This window comes from Panthera onca, chromosome A2 (genome assembly GCF_046562875.1).
Source record: "Panthera onca isolate mPanOnc1 chromosome A2, mPanOnc1 haplotype 2, whole genome shotgun sequence".
Taxonomy (NCBI): domain Eukaryota; kingdom Metazoa; phylum Chordata; class Mammalia; order Carnivora; family Felidae; genus Panthera; species Panthera onca.
Window position 1 is genome coordinate 124,678,687 of NC_138340.1, and position 22,677 is coordinate 124,701,363.

The window sequence follows — 22,677 nt, forward strand, 5'->3', positions numbered from 1 at the left end:
TTATTTGAGATTTTTCTTGTTTCTTGAGATAGGTCTGTATTGCTGTGAACTTCCCTCTTAGAACCACTTTTGTTGCATTGCATAGGTTTTGGTATGCTTCATTTCTGCTTTCACTTGTCTAGTTATTTTTGGATTTTTCCTTTGATTTCTTTGATGACTTATTGGTTGCTAAGTAGCATGTTGTTTAATCTTCATGTTTTTGTATTTCCCTTTTTTTTTCTTGTAATTAATTTCTAGTTCCATACCATTGTGGTTGGAAAAGATACTTGATATGATTTCAATTTTCTTGAATTTATTGAGACTTTTATGGTTCAACATGTGCCCTGTCCTGGAGAATGTTCCATGTGTACTTGAGAAGAATGTGTATTCTGCTGGTTTTGGAAGGAATGTTCTGTATAATACCTAACTATTAAGTCAATCTGGTTTAATGTGTTATTTAAGGCTGATGTTTCTTTATGGATTTTTTGTCAGAATGATCTATCCATTGATGAAAATGGGATATTAAAGTCTTCCATTATGGTATTTCTTTCAATTTTTCCCTTTAGTTTTGTTAATATTTGCCTTATATATCTTGGTACTCCTATGTTGGGTACATATATATTTCTAAATGTTACATATTATGATATAACATTTAATATAAACTTAATAAATCATTTAATATAAACAAACATGACATTAACATAAAAATGTTATATCTTCTCTCTGCATTGACACTTTTATTTTTATGTAAATACCCTTCTTTGCCTTTTATTACAGTCTTTGTTTTTTTTTTTTTTTAATTTTTTTTAACATTTATTTAGTTTTGAGAGACAGAGAGAGATAAAGCACAACAGGGGAGGAGCAGAGAGAGAGAGGGAGACACAGAATCCAAAGCAGCCTCCAGGCTCTGAGCTGTCAGCACAGAGCCTGATGCGGGGCTCGAACTCACGGACTGTGAGATCATGACCTGAGCTGAAGTCAGCCACTTAACCAACTGTGCCACCCAGGCACAGTCTTTGTTTTAAAGTCTATTTTGTCTGATATGAATATGACTACTCCAGCTTTCTTATCATTTTCATTTGCATGGGATATGCATGGGATATCTGATATGATAGATAGTCTATGTGTGTCTTAATTCTGAAATGAGTTTCTTATACTCTCCTGTAGGCAGATAGTTTTCTGAAGTGTTTCATCAAAAGGGGAGTATTAATAATGTCACTGTCAAAGTGTTTTTTTTTTTGTTTTTTGTTTTTTTTTTTTTTAATTTTTTTTTTCAACGTTTTTAATTTATTTTTGGGACAGAGAGAGACAGAGCATGAACGGGGGAGGGGCAGAGAGAGAGGGAGACACAGAATCGGAAACAGGCTCCAGGCTCCGAGCCATCAGCCCAGAGCCTGACGCGGGGCTCGAACTCACGGACCGCGAGATCGTGACCTGGCTGAAGTCGGACGCGTAACCGACTGCGCCACCCAGGCGCCCCACTGTCAAAGTGTTTTAATGTATAAGCAGGATTTAAAAAATCCATGAAATCAATTAGAAAGTATTTTATAAACTAGTTAACCTTAGAGAAGTGGGCTTAGATGATGGCTGAAAGCAGCTTTCATGTGGGCACAAGTTTGTTTATTCCACATGTTTAAAATCAGAGTTCATAGCTAAAAGGTATCCTGGCGTTTTTTTGTTTTTTTTTTTGACAATAGATACATATGTGATATATTATAAATATATTTATTGTATATTTATCACACTATCTATGATAGAGAGCTATTAAACAATTATACATTATACACTAGATAAAAATGTTGATTGAATTAATGAAAATGAAATTGTAGATTTAGTAAAATAATTTTTATTTAAAGAGAATGACATACATAAAACAACTCAAAGAAAGCCAGCCAAGTATGCCTTAGTAGAGCCCAACAGTTAGTGCAGGAAGAAGAATTAGCTATGACTAACACACCAATTGATTTCAAAATGTGTATAAATTATTACATTTAATCAACCTCCCAGAAACGCTGTGAGGAAACTTTCTTTATGGATGGTCTGGAGGCTACCTCCAGCTTCTTTCGTTTCTAGATGAGCAGAGTAGAATTTAAATTGGTGAAGTTTTCCTCTATAGCCATGTCAGTGAAGATGTTTGCATTTCTCTAGAAAGCATTTCCTTATTGAAGCAGACAAAGTTCAGAGGAACTCCTAAGATTTCCTAGCTAAGCTCTTCAATCTGTGTGAGCACAGATAAATTACATCTGCTAATCACAGTGCTGTCAGGCAGGATCATTGCTTATCAGTTTAATAAAAACATAGGACAAGTCTTGTGCAGAAACAGCCCAAATCTTGAATTATCTGACTTTATGTTACAAGAATCAAGGTGATGATTATTGAGATAGTTGAACAAAAAGTTACATTTCATTATTAGTTTATCCACTATGAACTAGCCTTGCCAAACCTATATTAATGGTGGTTTATCAGAAAAAAAAATGAGAAAAAGAATAGAAGGATGGACATGACAAAATAATACCAAGTTTTTAACAGGTCATATTAACTATTGTATTTGTAAAACTTATGTCACTAAGAGAGGCAATTGGCAAAGGACAAAACCATCCAGCTGTTGGGGCACCAGGGAGACCATTGACCCTGTGCACCTGCATCCAGCAGGTCAGTGCGGGAAGAGCCCAGGCATGTGGTTCTTGGTCCAAATCTACGTGATATCATCAGATGGCTATTTCTCAATTTCCTTTGGTGTCCTTTCCATCTGTTTACTCTCTCTTGCTCTCCAGCAGTTCTTCCACCGATGCTATAAAACACATTCTATTGGCAAGGTTTATTTATTTAGATTGAGTTAAGAGATGGGATGACTTCCAATTTTTTTAAGCAGTGCCCAGATTTTCCTAACACATTCGGGTAGACATATTCTGATGTCCCTTAGCTGTGGCCTAAAGATATTCTATTTTGAAATTCCTTTGGCATTATATCCAGGATCCAGAACAAACTTCGGGCTCATTTTTTCCTAATCTGTCATTTACAAAAGCTCTTCTTACATATGGGTTTCTAGAGAAGACCAACGAAGTACAAACTAAGTCTAGTGTTTTCTATAACGAGAAAAGTGACTGATTTCTATCTTATTCGAACAAAATCACACACAACCATACACACCCCATTAGTTGCTGCAATTTTCAACCTCAGTGCTATGTAGTTTGACTAGGTAATTCTTTGTTGTGGGCTTTGTCCTGCACATTGTATGCTGTTTGGTAGCATCTCTGATCTCTACGAACTAGAGGCCAGTAGCACTTCTCTCCTGGAGATTTTGGCAATCAACAGTGTCTCCAGACATTGCCAAACGTCCCCTGGGGGTCATTTGTGACCCCCTTCCCAGGGCAAATGGTTGAGAATGATCGATACTCTTAACGAGGGTAACAGCAGGGTGAATGCAGACATGAACACCTGTGGTACATGTAACTTACTCTCAACACCCAATGAGTAGATGAAGTAGGAGAACAAACCTGGTATAAAAACGCAGACTAGAAGCCTCTGGATTTAGTTGAGTGTGTTTATATTTTCATTGTTTAGCCCTCCAAAAAAATTATAAAGGCATAATTAATCTTGACTGGTTAAAAGTCACCATCTTTGCTTTAGTTGCTAGGAAGCTAGAAATAAATTTGTAGCCCACCTCTAATAGCATGCAGCTTTTGAGTAACAAGTGACTCCTTACTTTGTCTTAAATGTCTCCCCTTATGTGATTTGAATCATTTAGTATGTATGCCCATAAGCTATTCACAATCCTTCTTGGAAAGAGGCAAGAATAAATACTTAGATTCATATATAGTTTCCTACACAAATGAAAAGGATTGATTATATGGCTTCAAATAGTCTAAAACTTACTTTGATTATTTGTTGTCATTAAATGAGTGTCACATTATTTCCGGCACAGGTGACACTGGATTGTCTGTTTCTAAAATCCCGCATAATTGCTGCCTTATTGACTGGGTTAGTCTGTCTTGGTAGTGTTTGGGGCTCTTGCAGACCCCTGAAAAGAATAGCAAAGAGGAAACTTGACGTAAATGTGTAGAACATTTTCACAGGCTTCTCTGCGAAAGTAGTAATTTACAATTCATTAGGTAAAAAGCAACAATTAGGCTAAACCTTGTTGTACTCCCCGTAGTAGAGCCGTCTTTGTGGGGTTGATCTGAAAGGGCAATGATAATTCTATCAAAATAAAAAAAAAAAGTCATATTAAAATCAGACCTGAAGGAAGAATGAAAAGCATTGTTGTCTTTTAATAACATGGACGTTCTCGCTCCTTGTCCAAATGAAAAGAATTAAATCTGGTTTGGGTGATTTATTTAAAATAAAATATTTGAAGTAAGCTAAATAAACTTTATAAAGCTTTCATGCAAATGCTGTTTCTTGCCAAAGTAAGAGCTATAGCCTAGAGCGGATCCCACTCTGCCTGTGCTGGGCGTCACAGGACTGTGAACTGGGTGCCAAGAAGGCCACTGTCTGTTGTGCATGTAGCACTTGGTTTAAGTAAAATGCTATCTTACTGTGAGTTGGCAAAGTAGTAGGTGAAATCTTGACCTAACCACCCAACGGCGAGACTTGAATCGGATAAATTCTTTGCTGGCAGAATGTCAGTTTTCAGGCATGGAAATAATACTTAGTGGCAAAGTTTTCACTGATAAGAGAGGGGTGTGTTTGTGTGTGTGTGTGTGTGTGTGTGTGTGTGTGTGTGTGCGCGCACGCGCGTATGTAGACAGGGAGAGAGGGAGGGAGAGACAGAGACAGAGAGACATGGACTCTGAGAGAGAATTAAATCTCTTAACCATCTACAAGACCAGAGGCAACGAAAGGCAGCCCAGATGTGGATGCCCAAACTCAGACCCCATAGATTCAATAAACTGTGCCTCTAGCTACATTAGCCCTAACCATCAGAATCCCAACTCAAAAGGAAAGTTCAAGATTACATAACACAAAGGCGGGTACGGTATACAGAGCACAGATGTGCGTTTAATTGACATAACCTCAGCTACACGTCCCACAAGTAACAGGAAATATCAGATTTCAGCAACTCAGGGTGCAAGGAGGCTCACAGTTGCCAGGTGACTTTTTAAACCCTCCCCCAGGGTTAGTTTCCAGCTGTGCACAGCATTAGTGTGCCTGCTCTCAGAGAGGGCCCTGCCTGCTGCGTGCACCCAGGACAGGGGCTGTGGAATTGCTCTGGTTGGTTTTGGCACACCTTACTTAACTCCCTGGGTATGCCTACAGGTATCTCCAATTAAAGAGTGGCTGTAGGAGGGGGACTGCAACAACAATTTAACGAAACTGTGACCTCGAGGCCCACTTTATGAGAAATCTCCACTGACAGAGGTTCTGCAAATTAGTAATTCTGTGTTGGAGCAAGGTTTCTGGCCCCTGAGACTGTAGGCAACTCCAGGTCCCTTAACACCAAGGGTCTGTCCTTAATTCAGGAAAGCAAGGAAATTTGAAACCAGAGCTCAAGATGCTTGTAGAATAAGAATTTGGGGTGTTGACTTTAACCCTGCCAAGGAGGTGTTAAGCTAAGTGGCCACTGAAGTTTCTGCCGGAGCATCTGGAGTTGGGTTTGTCACCACTCCTGAGGCTCAACCAGCAGACAGAGGTGGCAAATAAAACCCAACTGTGTCACACGTGGTGGCTAGGAAATCCCACACCAGCAGGAGCAGCGTTGGAAGGGACATGAGGACACCAGTTTGTTGCCTGGTTTTTTTTGCTGCTCTGTTGTAAGGGATACCGTTACTTTACAATTTCTGGCCATGGGTTGGTGAAAAGCTGAAAGAGGAGCCTGAGGTTATCAGGGGTCATCTTTTATCTACCACCTGTTGTAGTCCATACAGGGCGTAAGTACTTGGTAAGTTCTGATGGTTTAGTTAACAGTCATCATCATCATCAAATAATAATGGCAAGAAATGCAGTAGCAGCAGCAGCAGCAGCTAATATTTATTTAGTGTCCGCTGTGTCTAAACACTTTCGTGGGCTGTCTCGTTTGATCTTCTTTATTTGATGCTCACAGCCATTTTATAGTCAAGTGATGTTATCAGCTCCATTTTAGAGCTGAGGAACTGAGGCTTAGTGGTTAAGAAGTATGCCCAAGGTAAGTGTGGAGCCTGAATTCCTATAGTGAAATCTGGCCCCAGGGCCTGGGCTGGAATATCTACCGTTGCCTTATTTGTCATTTTATACAGTTTAACAACCAATTGCAATTGGGAAAGGAAGAGAAGGTCCGGAGGGCTTTATAAAGGTTAAGGATTAGAAATTGGAGAAGGATGTTAGGAGGAGTTTCCAGTTTAATAGCATTTCCCTCCACCCTACCCTGGAGGAAATGCCCACTTCAGTGCCCAGGCTTTCATCTACGTGGTGACACCTCCATGCCTGCTTGGGTGCAGAGTGGTGATAGTTGGTGTTCTCTGTACTCCACTGACAAATCATACTGGCTTGGTTTTCCATGTCCACTCAGTTTTCCAGATTCCACCCCACCCCTCATCCCCCCGTCTGGCAACTCAGGGTTGAGGTATTTTCAGTGATAAGTGAAGACCTTTCCAAATTTTCGTACTTACGGTATTAAAATACTATAGTTTTAAACTTGAAATAACTGTGTAGAATTTCCACCAGGAGTAAGAAAAAAGAGTAGAGTTGCTCTGTCACTCAAACTCATCACCATTTCAGCACCAAAGAATTGTATAAATGAATGAACCTTTATTATGGGGTCAACCTTTTCACTTTCCAGGTGAGGAAACTGAGGCTCTTTGGTAGTATTAACTAGAAGAGCTGAATGAGAACCTGTTTTGTTGTTGTTGTTGTTGTTAACTTTCTGGTCCAATATTCATTCTTACATAACATATGGCCTCCTTGGGTCTTTGCTTAGGAAAATATTCTTTATTTTTATTTTTTTAATGTTTATTTTTGAGAGAGAGAGACATAGTATGAGCAGGGGAGGGGCAGAGAGAGAGAGGGAGACACAGAATCTGAAGCAGGCTCCAGGCTCTGAGCTGTCAGTACAGAGCCCCACCTGGCTCGAACTCATGAACTGTGAGATCATGACCTAAGCAGAAGTCGGACACTCAACCGACTGAGCCACCCAGGTGCACCAGGAAAATATTCTTTTTTTTTTAATGTTTATTTTTGAGAGAGACAGAGTGTGAGCGGGGGAGGGGCAGAGAGCGAGGAACACACAGAATCCGAAGCAGGCTCCAGGCTCTGAGCTGTCAGCACAGAGCCTGACACAGGGCTCGAACCCACAAACCGTGAGATCATGACCTGAGCCGAAGCCGGACGCTCAACCGACTGAGCCACCCAGGCGCCCCTGAAAGAATATATTTTGAACAGAAAGAGATATATAAATTCATTACTAGACATCTGGTACATTTAGTCAAGGCTGCCATCTTGAATTTTGGAAAAAGATGCATATACCCGGTTTTGACTGAAAGAACTGGTGACCAAACCTTAGCACTGGTGTACCGAAAATACAGTGAAGTGACCAAACAAACAATATAGATCCTAGATTCTGAAATGAATATTTCACTTTACAGAAAACACTGTATAATAAATTACGCATTACTGTATGCAAAGCCGAGGCAGATTTATTCCTCTCTGGAGGTCACGTCTACTAAGAGCAAAACAAGAACAATAAAAACTGCTACATCTCTTGCCACTAAAATTGGTCCTATTGCCAGTAAAGATTTATTGGGTGTAAGTCTGTGTCAGTCTGTGTTGTGATGAACATTCTCTGTGTATCCTGTCCTCTGATCCTCACAATGATCCACGGAGTAGAAGCTCCATTTTGCAAATGAGAGATCTAAGAGTCTGAAAAATAAATAGGGTGAGGGCAGCTGATACGCTGCTCTATGGGACTCCAAAGCCAACACTTATGAGAACTATTCTATGTTCTCTGTTGACTACATTTTTATTCGTTTAGAGGTTTGCCTCCAAACATACATGAAGTTTGCCAATTTCTTTTCTCTCTGCATGACTAGCGGCTTCTGTTTGAAAGCACTTGTATTTGCTCACCTTTTAAAAACGTATCTACATTTGTGAGGTCACTTAACCTCCAGTCTCTTGGGTTACAACACTTGAGTTCTAACCTTCCCTGGGAGTTTGGAGAAATGACTCACTAGCTGCACTATGTAGTTCCCTTTGATGTGAAGTTTTTATTCATGAGTACTATCATTCTTTCTTCTGATCACAATCCCTTCTTACTACTCTCCGCCCCCAGCCTCCTCGCCCCTGCTCCGCTCCTCTGCTCTGCCTTTCCACATCTGTCCTGAGAACACATATCTCTTCTCCTTTTATTTTTCACCTTCTCATCCTGTGAGCTCACAGCTCTGCCTCCACAGTACCCCTCCTGGAGTTGCTCTCTCATTCACGTTTCTGATTTCTTAGGACCTTCACACACGACTTCTTGACAAGATGCTAATAGGGTAGATCTCAGCTCCTAATTTTTTTGGAGACCACATTCTTCCAAAGTACTGCATTTGAATTTTATTAACAGTTGCTACCATTGATTCTCCTAATTGTGTTGGTTGGGAGTTGGATGGAGAAATGAACGGCTGATTCCAACCCCTATCTGTTGACTGAATTCTGGCACCCCCATTAACCCAGCTGCACAGATTTGGGGCCTTAAGGTTATTTCTCATCGTTTTGGCCTTTGTCCCCCACGTTGCTAATAAGTCATCAAATCTGCTTGATTGTCTCTTTGTGTTGTTTTTCTAATAAATAATTCCCTTCCCATTTCCATAGTGGCCAGAGCTTTAACCTATTGACTGCAACTAACCTCTGTCTTTTCTCCTTCAGCCCTTTCTGTAGGGCCCTGGCCTTCACAAGAACTCCGGCTTCCTTCACTGTCTCTCGCAGTTTCCCAAAGTTTGTTTTATAAAACACTAGTGCTGAGGAAGAGTAATGAATAATATTTCAAAACAAGCTTCTGTGATTAAATACATGATGAAAATGCTGGGTCAAGTAAACTTAAATATGTCTCTTTGCTGCAGAATTGGCAGGGTCCTTTATATGCCAATGTGCAGGGTAAACTTTCAGGAGGGTGATAGAGTATGGAGTACCTCCTGAACTAATTTGAGCCGCCGAGATTTTTTTTTATTTCTACTTATTTTGGCAGAGTCACAGGCAGGATTGATGTTTCATAGGAAACACATTAAGGAATGTTGGTTCTTTGGAATACATTTAAACTTTTCATGCTGGCAATAAATCTCAGGCCAATTTATTTAGACGTTTTGGGTGTCTCACATCTCCCGAAGTAACTCGCCACTCTGGTCAGATTGGTGTCCTGCTCTTCTTCTGCAAGCTGCCCCGTGACTTGATTAACATTCTTCTTTTGGCCTAGAAGGCTTACTCTGTTGTAGCCCCAGATCTACACTTTATATGTCTTTTATAGATGGACTCAACTCACGTTGTCTTTTCAACAACAAACATGTATGTTTTACATGTATGCTTATATGTCTTTTATAGATGGACTCAACTCATGTTGTCTTTTCAACAACAAAACATGTATGTTTTACATGTATGCTGCAATCTTATCCAGCCCTATTTTCACCAGCAGTGGATATGGACTTGCTGGATTTGCATGCTATTTATAATAATAAAACTAATAGTAACTACTCTTTGAGCATCTATTACATTCTCAGCGCTTTTCCAATACTGTCTTTATCTTTATAACCAACCTGCAAGGTAATTGTTTTTAGAACCACGTTATAGGTGAACAAACTTGAGGTGACACTAGGTAGTCTGTGCATGATTTTGTAGTCTTTAAGTGGCAAGACTAGGATGCAAACCCAGGACTGTCTTCAATGCAACATATTTCATGTTTGCAAAGCTCTAAAGTGAGATTAACTTAGAGATGCGAAGCCCACCTCTTTCAGCTCAGGTGCACAGCCCTCAAGTGATAAATAATAATTTCTAGTTTATAGACAGCAGACATATTAAGGTCAGAGCTTGGATGGCAAGAAAGACAAAACTGAATCTTCTCTAACAAGTTTGGTGAGTTTCCAGTATTCTGGAAGGCCCTCTGGAGGAAATGGATAAAAAAGCTGGTACAGACCCTGAGTTTAGGAATGTGTAATGTAGTTGGGGAGATGAAATATAAACATATCAAATAAGAGAACCATATAATATCATTTATAATTAACTTCTAGATAGTGTTCTTAAGCTAAAGGTGATGGATTCCTTGATCAGTCTTGGGACAGAGAGTCCATGAACCTCTACATTTGAGTGGATACGTTTCTGTGCATTTGGGAGGAAGAATGTCTCACACATTTCTTCAGATCCCCAAAGAGCTTTGTGATCCCAGCTAGTTAACGACCACTGAGCAGGGTGCTGTGTACAGGGTATAGTGGAGGCATCAAGTGGTGATGAGGAAGGCACTGGCCTCAGAGCTGCAGAGCTGGGTTGGACTCTGTCTTTACTGCTTTTGGCCAAGTGACCACGGGCAACATGGCAATGTCTCTGACTGCATTGCTAAGAAATTAGGGTAATAATATACAGCGTGCAGAGAAGTAGTGAGGATTAAAGGGGATAGCCAAAATGTGGAAAGCGTCTGGCATGGTTCCTGGCATAAACTAGTCACTTTAGACTACTCACCTCAGCTATCACCAAATGTATTTGTCTCCTATTGCTGCTATAACAAATTACCACAGACTTTGTGGCTTGAGACAACACATATTGTTCTGAAGATCAGAATCTGAAGTGGTTCTGAATGGGCAGAATCAAGGTATCAGCAGGGCTGTGTTTCTTCTGGAAGCTCTGGTGGAGAACCTGTTTGTTTGTTTGTTTGTTTGTTTGTTTGTTTGTTTTCATCTTTTTTAACACCTAGAGGCTTTTAACACCTTTTTGGCTCGAGACCCTATTCTGTCTTCAAAACCAGCGATGGCAAGCTGAGTCCACCTTGTGCTATGTCACTGTGACGCTCATTTTTCTGCCTTTCTCTTTCACTTCTGAGGATGCTTGTGATGATGTTCATCCTGCCTGGATTATCCAGGATAATCTCTCCATCTCAAGGTCAGCTGATTAACAGCCTTAATTTCATCTGCAGCCTTAATTCCTTTTTTTTGAGAGCATTAATGAATGATCCAATTAGTTAACTGGTTAAGAAAAATCCTGTTGATAACCTGCTGTATGTTAGTCATTACCCATCTATTTTAGTAAGTTCAGTGTGGGCAGTTTAGCTTTTTCTACTAGCATGTATTCTTTAATTAATTAACCCATTCATTCAACAAATATTTATGGATAGCTAACTTGTATTATAGCAGGCATTGCTGTGAGTAATGCAAGATGAATCCATGTAATACGTATGTATATACCTCCAACTTACGAGGAAGTGTGCCAGGCACTGAGAACAGAACTTACATATAAGGAGTTTAAAACCTGATTTGGGAGTTAAGGGTACGTTCTAACTATAAGTTATGGAAGAAATTGATTTATCATAAGTCTGCAGTGGATTTGGTGGTGACATTTTTAACCCTCAAACTGAAAAACATAATGCATCTGTAGGATGGAGCATTTGAAGTTAAGGCTGTCCCAGATAATCTGAACCATTGGTCAGTTTTGCTTGGGGGACTTAGAGGGATGCTGCGTCATTGGGGAAGGCACTGTGCGGAGTTGGCATTTGAACCAGGAAGTGAAGGATCCATGTACTGTGAACTGCCAAGTGTGGGACAGGCATAGGCTACTGCAGGGGGGAAGGTGAGAGGAAGCACTGGGCTCCGTTGGGGAGGCCCTAGAAAGTCAGCCATGGCTTTGGGGTTAGGTGTATTTCAGATTAGATCTTGAAGGTATGGACTGCTTTCTTTGATTTTCTGTTTGAGACTGGTGAGTGTATGGAAAATATGTGAAAAGAACTTTACATTCTTAACGGTATCCCTACTCAACTTAATATATGTGTGTGTGTATATATATATATATATATACACACTGTATATTCCTATATATATATACACTATATATGCCTCTATATATGTATACATATATATACACATATATATATGTATATATAGTGTATATATAGGTATATATAATATATACTATATATATGTACACTATATATACTATATACACTATATATACGTATATACATATATATACATACATATCTACATATATATAATGTAGATATGTATGTATATATATGTACATACATATCTACATATATATATTATATATGTAGATATGTATGTATATATATGTATATGTATGTATATGTATATATACATGTATATACATATATGTATATATACGTATATATAGTGTATATATATATATAGTGTATATATATGTATATATAGTGTGTATATATATATATATATATATATATATTAGTTTCAGGTGCCTATTCAACTTTTGAAAATCAGTTTTTCTTATATAGATTTGTAAGTCTGTCTGGTGAATTATAGATTTGTAGAAAGAAACCTACTACCGGCTTTCTGCTCACCCTCGCCCCCATTCGCACAGTAAAGTTAGATTAAATTTTTCGTTAAGAAGACAAAGATGCAAAATTTTCTAGGAATCCGGGTGCCGCTTGTTGGAGCATCTGTTGGCCCCTGGAGTGCGCAGGGCAACAGCTGTCAGGGACACCTGTGCGTGAGGCCAGAGCCTCCTGCATGCAGAAGTTCAGTTTCTGCTGGGGCACTCACAGCCTTTTTATGTCAGAGGCTTACGTCATGTTCAGGAGGAGCGTAGACCAACAGCATCAGGGCTTGTGTTAAGGGCAGTGTTTCTAATCCCACCCTTTCCCGGTTCTTTACCCAAATTTGGCACATCATCACGAAGCTTACCCACCTGGGGTTCCCTGCATGACCCAAGGACCCAGAGTCCCACAGGGCCTGATTCCCTGCAATTTGTGTTGAGAAACGTTTAAAACCGTTTTTTATTTGATAGACTTTCTTGTGGTTAGGACACTTCTGGAAATGTGCTGATCTGTGTGGTGCTGTGGTGCCATGAGTAGGGGAAACCCTCCTCTTTGCAGGAGAAAAGGACTGAGGATGAGAGTCATTTTCTATGTTTTCAAAGTGATTTTAATGACTGGGGAAATCTTACGACATGGTAAGTGACGAGGAAATAAAATTTCATGTACAGGATAATCTTAACTGTGTTAAAATACACATACACACTGCACACACACACATACACACACACAATTGTAAACGGTGGTTATTTCTTGGTCGCAGAACCATGAATGATACTTTTTTTCTTCCTTTCTCTTTTGTTTTTGTTTGGTTGTGTTTTGGGGAGAGGGGTTTAGAGTCTGTTTGATTTCTCTTACTTTCTTTATAACATTCTGTATAATTTTCCCTTAATTTTATTTGACTGATGTTTTGAGAATAATCACTGCTCTCAGAAGGAAGGCATTTCATTAGAATAAATATACCAGTGGCTGAAATACCTATACCTGATGAGGTTAAGAGAAAAATATTGGAATTATGTTTTTAGAAACAGCCTGACTCTCTTAATTCTCGTTGCAATCTTATTAAAGCATGGAACATCAAAGCAATGTGTTTTAATCCAGTGTTTTTAATTTTGTAAGGCAAATATTCTTATTCCAAAAGTATACCTAGTCATTGTAAATAATGAAATGTAATGTAAATAATAATGTAAATACACATAAACAAGAAAGAGGAAAATACATGTCACATATAATTCTATTACTTAAGAGAAGAAAAACCCACTCTTAATATTTGGGTTTATATACTTCTAATGTTTTTTTATGCTTAGACATTGTGTACATATGAGGAAAACAAACCAAACCAAAAATGACATTTGATGATTTTATTTAAAGGACTTAGAAAAAAACATACCACTACTTGTAAATTGGAATTTTTCTCTCCATCCTCTTAGACACATTCAAACAAGGTTAGTTATAGAATGGTCCATTTATCTAGCTCTAACCATCACTCCAAGCTTTCCAGAATAGTGTGACCAGACATCTGGACTTTTTGGACTGCAGCTCATTTCACTGGGTCTGCTGGAAAAAAAATGGTATGAGCTTACAATGTTCATTTGTGTCCCTTAAATGTTTGTCTAGCTTTTGTCCTTTCCAGCTAGGTGGCTTGTGTGTCCCTGGAGATTCGCACTTTAAGCCATCCTCCAGTGCACATGCTCATTGCTCCTGCAGGATCTGGCATGGAGACCTTGAGGTGCCAGGAAAAAGGGCCCAAGTTTCAAAATTATTTTAGCTCATGATACAAATGTCCCCAAATGCAACACATAATTCTCAAGCATCTTCCTCGTCATGAAATTTTGTTGGCCTCTTCTATCTTGCTGTTACACAGAAAAATCATTCTGATCTCCAAACCCCTCTCTTCCACAAGTTAGGGCCTCTTGAAAAATATCTTTCCTGACAGCCTTGTTCACACATGATTTCCCTTGCCTGGTCCCCCTGGATGTCCCTCATTGCTTTCTGCCCAGCTATGAGTAAGCTCAGCCTTCCCTGGGGCCACCATAGGCTACATATTTTCTGTTGCTTCTTTGAGGATTTGCTCAGTCATTTAACTGGTCTTATGTACAAGCGCTCACATTTTGACTTTAAAAACAAAATTATAACAACAAAAACAAAAAACAGAAAAGCAAAAGGAAGAAAGGAAGGAAAAGCATCACTCATGGTTCTGCCACCCAGAAATAACCACAGTTTACAGTCTCTCTGTGTGTGTGTGTATTTATTTTAACACAGTTAAGATGATCCTGTAGACAGAAATTTGTTTCCTATTTTTCACTTAACATGTCATAAGTATTTCCTTAATCGTGAACATGATTCATAAACTTTTTCAATGACTAGATAATAGTTCATGTTATGGATTTACTACCAAGGGCTTAGCTGTTTGTTTAATGTTAGGAGACAATCTAAATATCCATTTTCTTACAATGTATCCGGGATCAATAGGCATGTAGAACAGCACTAGGGGAGGTAGTGATTCCTTGGTTAATGCTAGCTCTTACTGGTTTTATTAATAATAATTTGGTTGCAGTTGTCAGAAAACCAGCAGAAGCCCTGGATTGTCCATGGTGCAAGGAGAGGATTGCCAATTGCAGGCTCTGGGCAGGTGGTGTAGGCATTTCCTCATCCTGCTCCCAGCTGAGAGAGGATTTCTTCTGGAGTATTTCAGCTCCTCCATTAGTGCCTTGGCCTCTCCAGGCTGAGATCCATCTGTTTCAAGCTCGAAAGCTCAAAAGCCTTGATTGGTTCTGGGTGATTTCTTGGGTGTGTTAAAAACTCTGAAAAAGCCCTTCTCTTGAATTTGGTGCATCTGGTGGTCATGTGACAAGTCTTTTTGTGGCACACGATAGTATTAACCCAGAACTATAATTTTCCTGATGCCACTTGGTGGCAAGGTGTCCCAAGAACTGCCTTGCCCCCTGTCAATGAAAAAAACCAGCATTTTCATGCCAGGGAGAGATTCCATTTGTTAGAATGTGAGGGAAATGTGTGATGGGACAATTTTGAAAGCAATCGTGTGGAGAGAGGACTGGAACATTCATTATGGGTTGGTTAGATAGGTGGGAACACTAGTTGGGGGTGGATATAGGATTAGGAAAGTGGGGGGTGGAGTTGGAGTCACAAGGAAAAAACGATTAAGGACAAGAAAGGAACAGAAATGGAGGGCAAATTAAAATTTTGTCACTGAGCTCTCAAAGCTTCTCTCCCCATCCTGGTCTTCCACCCTCTTCCCCCAAGTAGTGCCTTTTATATATTCCTTGAAGTATTTGTTCATTGGAACTATCCTACACACAAAAATCTGTATCTTTTTGAGCCTCTATGAGTTATTGACAAGGAAAGCTAACTTAGAACAGGCAGTTAATTTACCAAATTGCAAATACATGTGATTTATATGGAGTCCAATGTAATTGACATATGTAATGATATAATGTATCATAATACAAAACAACATTACTCTCCAAACACTTTAGAAATTAAAAGCACATGGTTGCCTTGGATCCCATTGGTCCTATCAGATCAGTTGGCACATCCTCCCTCTGTATTGACTTTTAATTATTCTCTTACATATTCAGAGCAATTGCTTTTAGGATAGTTTCATATTCTTGACCTATGCTGGTGTTAACTGGAAATTGATCTTTTGATTATAGTTCTTTCATCATGTTGGCTGCTTTACCTAAATGAATTCCTCATTTCCTGGTTGTTCATGCCTCCCTGAAAACAGATAAAAAATCTTTACGTGGAGAACAAATCAATGCCAAATATTGTTTAAGAAAAAGAAACGATGTTTAATTTTCTCTAAAACTTTTTGAGATGCTCCAAGTGTAAAACTTTACCTGGGTTTCACAAATATTTGAATGAATGGTATTTTGAAGTGATGAATGCATTGGAATTTCCTAAATCTACTAAATGATGGGTTTTACAATTTATTTTTCCCCAATTTTAGATTTTGATACACAGATCAAAATATCGAACCTTATATTTGTAAAAAACACAGGGACTATTAATTTTATTAGTACTTTGTTTCCTAGTGGTATTTAAACATGTATCTATTTGGCAATTCTATTTATTGGTCCTTAGTAAATACATGGGTGTTGAATATAATACCTCTAAAAAATGAAATACAATACCTCTAAGAAATGAAGACCCATGAAGACATTTAGAATACGATGTTTCCACATGTTTTTGAATCAGTTAAATGGAAATAATACTATTACTTTGCTCTATTGTCATTTATGTTGCTGCCATTTATTTATTTATTTATTTATTTATTTAGGTTTTGTTTATATGTGTTATGCAGTGAGGCCAGTTCTGTGCACAAAATTATCTTAGTTTTATTTCTCCATAGCTTATGTTAAGACCATAGTAGTATATCAAGGCTCCAAAACAGAGATGGTTTAAAAACTTGGAAGTGTTATAAATAACTTTCACGTATAAAAGTACCTGAAATATTGCATGCCCTGTGAGGTTTGGCACAGACTTTGAAAACAACCAGTTCTTTTTTTTTTTTTTTTTTTTTTTTTTAAGTTGATTTCCACTAGTGCATCTCTGCTAAGACCCTCCCTTGCCTGGCAGGTGCTCCCTCCAGGTTTATTGCAGGGACCCCTGATTTCTCTTTGAATCCTTTGAATCCTTTATGACCTGCTTTTGTCTCTCACTCATCCGCAGAGCCTGGCGTTTGCACGGTATTCGGAGATCCCCACTACAACACTTTTGACGGACGGACATTTAACTTTCAGGGGACGTGTCAGTACGTTTTGACAAAAGACTGCTCCTCCCCTGCCTCGCCCTTTCAGGTGCTGGTGAAGAACGACGCGCGCAGGACCCGCTCCTTCTCCTGGACCAAGTCTGTGGACCTGGTGCTGGGTTCCAGCACCGTCAGCCTCCAGCAGCACTTGACCGTGCGCTGGAACGGCTCGCGCATCGCGCTGCCCTGCCAGGCGCCGCAGTTCCACATCGACCTGGATGGCTACCTCTTGAAAGTGACGACCAAAGCAGGTGGGCTTCTGGGTCCCTCTGGCTGTCGCCTCTGCCTCACGAACCCGCACAGCAACGCCGCCTCAGTGTTTCTGCAGCAGGCGTTGCCTCATCCCTGCTCACCAGGGCTTCCGCCTGAGACCTGGAAGATACCACAAAATAGCTGGAGAAATCTGCAAACCGCGGAGCCTTGCAGTCCGGCACCAGTCACACCACCCTTGTAATCTGCTGACATCTTCGTTCCGAAAATAGCACTTGTGCACTCCAAATAACTTCTTTCTCATGTTTTGTTGTAGTTTTAGGACATTGATGTCCAGCTTGGAACTGTCAGTGTTTCTCCCAGCTCAGCCAATAATGTGCAGTTTCACATCTGTGAGGAAGAGTTTTCTTGTTAGCATCTGTCCAAGGACCGGGGGGGGGGGGGGGGGGGGGGGGGGGGGGGGGTGGAATCCTCAAAAGGAAACCACAAATGTGTGTGTGTGCAGATGGGAGTGTGCGTGGCTGTGTGACCAGCAGTGCTGTCCATTCTGGACCGTGGGGAAGGTACTTGCTGGGTTGATGTCTAGAACCATGAGCTCCACTGGAAGATGCTTAGGTTGCTCTGAAAGCACTGTCCCCCAGGCTTGGGTACACGGAGGTGCTGCCACTACTCTTTCTCAGCATCCCATGTTACTTGAGACCCACTGGGCCCTCTATTCCACTCCACTGTTAGACACATCCCCCCAAGGCCAAACTGTTCATCGTTGCTAGCAGGTTACTCCAGGGGCTCGGTGAAGGCTCAAATTCTTGCCTGCGGGATGGCATAGCTAACGAGGCATCTTAGAAGCAGAACGCAGTCCTTCAATAGCGGCCCCCAAAATGAATTCAGCTCATTTACACATTCAATTATATCATGGTTCCTTCCATGCTACCTTTGGTTAATGCATATTTTTGGATATTGAACTTCATGTTCTCCTGGTGTATGCTCTTTCGGTCAGCAGGATACTTGAGGAAATCAGTATGTTTCTTGCTTTTTGTGTTTGTGAGAATTTAACAGTGTCAAAGCGTCAATTATGTTCCAGTTCCTTTAGATAATATGGATCCAAAAGGGAAATATTTGATAGAGCAGGCACTTCTGAAGCACTACAGAGTCTGTTCTCTGCTGTCCTTCAGAACCTTGTTAATTGTTTCACTTCAAGCCAAAATACATTTGACAAATTGATCTGAGTTTATGGAATGCCAGCTTAGCTAAACAAAGGCAGCAAGCCAAGGAGAAGCTTAGGGAGCTTTTATTTAGGGAGCATAACATGGTTGCAGTGAGAAAAATTTAAATATTAATGTATTGGAACATTCTATAAAGGGAGGTTTCCCAACTTCACTTTGAATGTAGCAGGTGTGAAGAGATCTATTTATTCAATTTTAGAGGGCTTAGTCCTCCTCAGAAAATTCAGACACCTGTTGTTTTATTCAAATGCCATGTCACTCTGTAGACATAGGCCTCAGCTCATTCTTTTAACGAAGGCTACAGTTTGTGGCTCCCTGTAAATTGTGCACAAGATAGCTCATTATTATACAGCACTAATTAGAAGCACCTTGCTTATCTGTTTGCATGCCAGCTGAACACAATGGATTCTACTGATATGGAAATTATTGGTCAACCACAGCCCAATTTTCAAAGGGATCCTGGATACTGGAAGATTGCTAACAGTCTAGGAGGTTCGATACTGTTCCCCTCATAGCTGGCAATACCGTATGGAATAAGTGTACTCTTGTAAGGATTCCACATTGTAAAAATTAGTGAAAGGATGAGGCTGCTAGGAAAATAATAATAGATCATAAACACCATAATTAGATTAGTGAATTTAACTCTTCTTGGCCTTGAACTCAGTTTTACAATTTCCTTTCTTCTTTCCATCTCTATTATTACCATGATGCAAGTAAGTCATGTGATGCCCTTAATACCCAGCTGAACAATTACGCGTAGCATAAACTTTCTGCTTCCTAGGGAAGAACTGTATTCCTCTGGGCACTAACCGTGCTTTGAGATTATCCTATGAGTGGAACACTTCCATTTCCAGATACTAGTCTTCTCCCAAGACCAATCTCAGTCTGTACTACGCCTTAGGGATATTTTTTTTTTTAATCACCTATTGATTGTCTACTTAAAATATCACAGTATATCCTTGGAGTGTTCTTCTCCCATAGATTATTTTTGTAATTTTGTAAGCCTCATATGATCAAAGAGAACTTTTTTCAAAATAACAGTTTATATCAAGCCTACAGCTCGGAGGCTGGGAAGTGGGGAGAAGTGACTCTTGGCCCCTGTGTTTTATGAACTCCGCACTTCATGACGGAATCATTTGGCAGAGGAGCACAGGTGGCCGTGTGGCTTGGTGGGATTAGGCTGTAGCTGCCTTACCTAATAACAACCGGGGTGGTACAGAGGGCACGGGGCTGGTTTAGTAGCTTGAGAAAGCACTGCCCACCCCCATCACACTCCTACCCCAACTCTTGGCACTTAGTGAATAATTTAAAAATATTTCCTTTCTGCCATCTGTTCACTTCATCAACTCTACCTGAGAGAGTTACGTCAGCTCCACCCGAAGGCATTAACACGTGGGAGTGTGGTTTTTTATTTTATTTTTGGTAGAGTTCTACACTTTATGAACCTGGAGACTATATATATATATTTTTTTCTTTTTTTTCCTTTGGTATAAAATCTGAACAGAAAAACCATCCATATTTAAGCATTACTATGGTATTTCTATAGATTTTGTACCTCCTCTGTCTTTAAGTTGGGCAACAGCAAAAGCAATAATGACCAAAAAAAAAAAAAAAGAAGAAGAACCAAAAAAAAACCCAAAACAAAAACAAAACAACAACAAAGCAAAACAAAAACAGCAAGAAAATAAAAGAACAATGACTTCTCCCCCTCAAAAAACAAAACATAACAGAACAAAACAAAAAAACACAACCCCAAAACCAGTGGTGTGGAGACTGTTCATACATTTGAAGGGTGAAAAACAAGTTGGTAAAACATTCACTGGTGAGAAGGGATAATTGGAAGGCGCTTTATGCAGTGGAAGGAATGTGGCTGCTGCTTACACCTCCAGATGGGACATGTGCTTTGGCTTTGGCCTTCTGACTCTGCCAGTTATTTCTACTCAGTTTCCCGTGCAGAGGAATTGGGAAACTCATCCCAGCTGTAGAAAGAACTAACCCCGGCCTCTCAAACACTTCCACAATGTTTTCATCTCGTAAGATGCCTATTTAAAATGTCTTTTGAAAGAGCAATTTCTTCATTTATAACTTACTCATTTTTTTTGCCTGTCACTATTGTAATTTACTTTGCATAGATTTTACTCACGTAGAGGGTAATAATAATCATGCAAACACATATGTATATGATATAGCAGTAGACAAAGCCATCTGTAGTTGGGTAAGTCATCCCTTAGCATTGGTCCGTGAAAATCCTCTTAATATAATAATAACAAAGGAAAGAGGAGGAAGAGAGAGTGAATTACAAATTATTCTCTTACTTTTGGGACCATGTTTTATGACTGAGAGGTCAAGAGTTTTGAGAAGAGTTTGCTAAAAACGGTGGGTCTGCATCTTCCCAGACATGCAACGGACAGGCAATCCATTGCATGAAAAGAACATAATGACTGGCTTGTCCACTGTGAGTTGATTTCACACGAACTCAGTTGCCCAAACTCTCAAATTTGTTATATCATTGTCAGTAATGATGTTGGAACTCCTTTGGATATAAATTCTCAACCATTGTGGCATTTGGAAGAATAGTATTTGCCTACTGTCTAGGAAAGAGATTTGCAGTTTGGAAAATTTTGCAACATGGAAAGTCTTTGGAATTATGCTCTAAAAGTTAGAATGCTGTATGGAATTGATTTTCTTCCCTCATTTCTCTTGCTGGGCAGCTGCCTGGCTACAGGCTTGTGAGGTCATGTTTCTTCTATACCTTAGAGAGTTTATTACAAATCATATTATAGTTTGCTTGTCTTTTTTTCAAAATTGTTATTTCAGTGTCTTAACTAGCATGAAATTCACAATTTCTCTGGCTTTGCAGATTCAACTCAAAATGTATCAATTTACAGGGTAATTCATTCACTTAGTGAGTGCACACTAGGTGCCAGATAATGTATTCGATGATGGGGTATGAAAAAATATAAATCACTTTATAGGAGAATTGTAGTTGTCGGAGATGACACCATTGTGTCACAGAGATCCACAGAGGAGGGCAGTCCAGTGTGTGGATAATCTCACAGTGTGTCCTTTCTCAGATCATCTTGCCCCATCACTCTATTCTCTTCATCAAATTACTCCTGAGAGAGATTTTTTCCTTTCCAGGCTTTTATTTAAATTCCAGTTAGTTAACATACAATGTAATGTTAGTTTCATATGTAGAAGTTAGGGATTCATCACTTACATACAACACCTGGTGCTCTTAACAAGTGCCCTTCTTAATACCCATCACCCATTTAACCCATCCCACTACCCACCTCCCCTCTGGTAACCATCAGTTTGTTCTCTATAGTTAAGAGTCTGTTTCTTGGTTTGCCTCTCTCTAAGAGAGACTTTCTTATGACCTTCTTTCTTGCTTCTTTATCCAACTCTATTTAATTTTCTGAATCCAACTTCTTCTCCATACCAAGAGGTCTTCTCTACCATTTGCCTTGTACTAAGAACACTTCCATTCCTTTCATGTACCATACAGTGATTTCCATATGGGCCTGTTTATTTCTTGAGAAACCTAGTTTTACAGCACAGATTTATTCTGTCAATAACTCCCTAACGTGGATTTGTAACTCCTTCTTGTGGCAGTTGTGTGGCCTACTCACAGGAATGCTATTTGGCCAGCCTTCTCTCCTCTTGGATCATGTTCTGACTTAGGGAATATTGGCTTTAGAATCTTACTTCTGGGCATTTCTTACTAATCTGACATCACTCTGATTTTGTCTTATGCCAATTTTATATCCAGACGACATCCATTCCCTCCTCCTCTGACCTTCTCTTTCCCATCACTGCCTTATCCCCCAACTTCTGAGCATCTGTTGGACATTTGTCCACCAACCTAGTCTTGCAAGGTCTTCTAAGAGGAAAGTCATGTTGCTTTTTCCAGAGGCTCAGTAAAAGGCCAAATGAAAGACTAGATTTTGTTAGAAACCCAAGAGGGTAAGACTTAAAAATACATACATGGGAAGACTTTTTCTGTTAAAAAAAAAACAAACAAAAACTTTTTCTTTGGGTTGTCACTCTTAGGAGAC

General features: G+C 39.7%; 1 protein-coding gene across 3 annotated transcripts in view; it reads left to right on the plus strand.

Annotated features, from left to right (window-relative positions):
* Positions 1 to 22,677, plus strand: part of BMPER (BMP binding endothelial regulator) — a 246,746-nt gene that overhangs the window by 151,280 nt on the left and 72,789 nt on the right. For all 3 annotated transcript variants that reach the window (XM_060632862.3, XM_060632865.3, XM_060632863.3), the window contains one exon: positions 17,108 to 17,437. In XM_060632862.3, the coding sequence (XP_060488845.2) occupies positions 17,108 to 17,437 (330 nt within the window). The remainder of the gene's footprint in view (positions 1 to 17,107; positions 17,438 to 22,677) is intronic.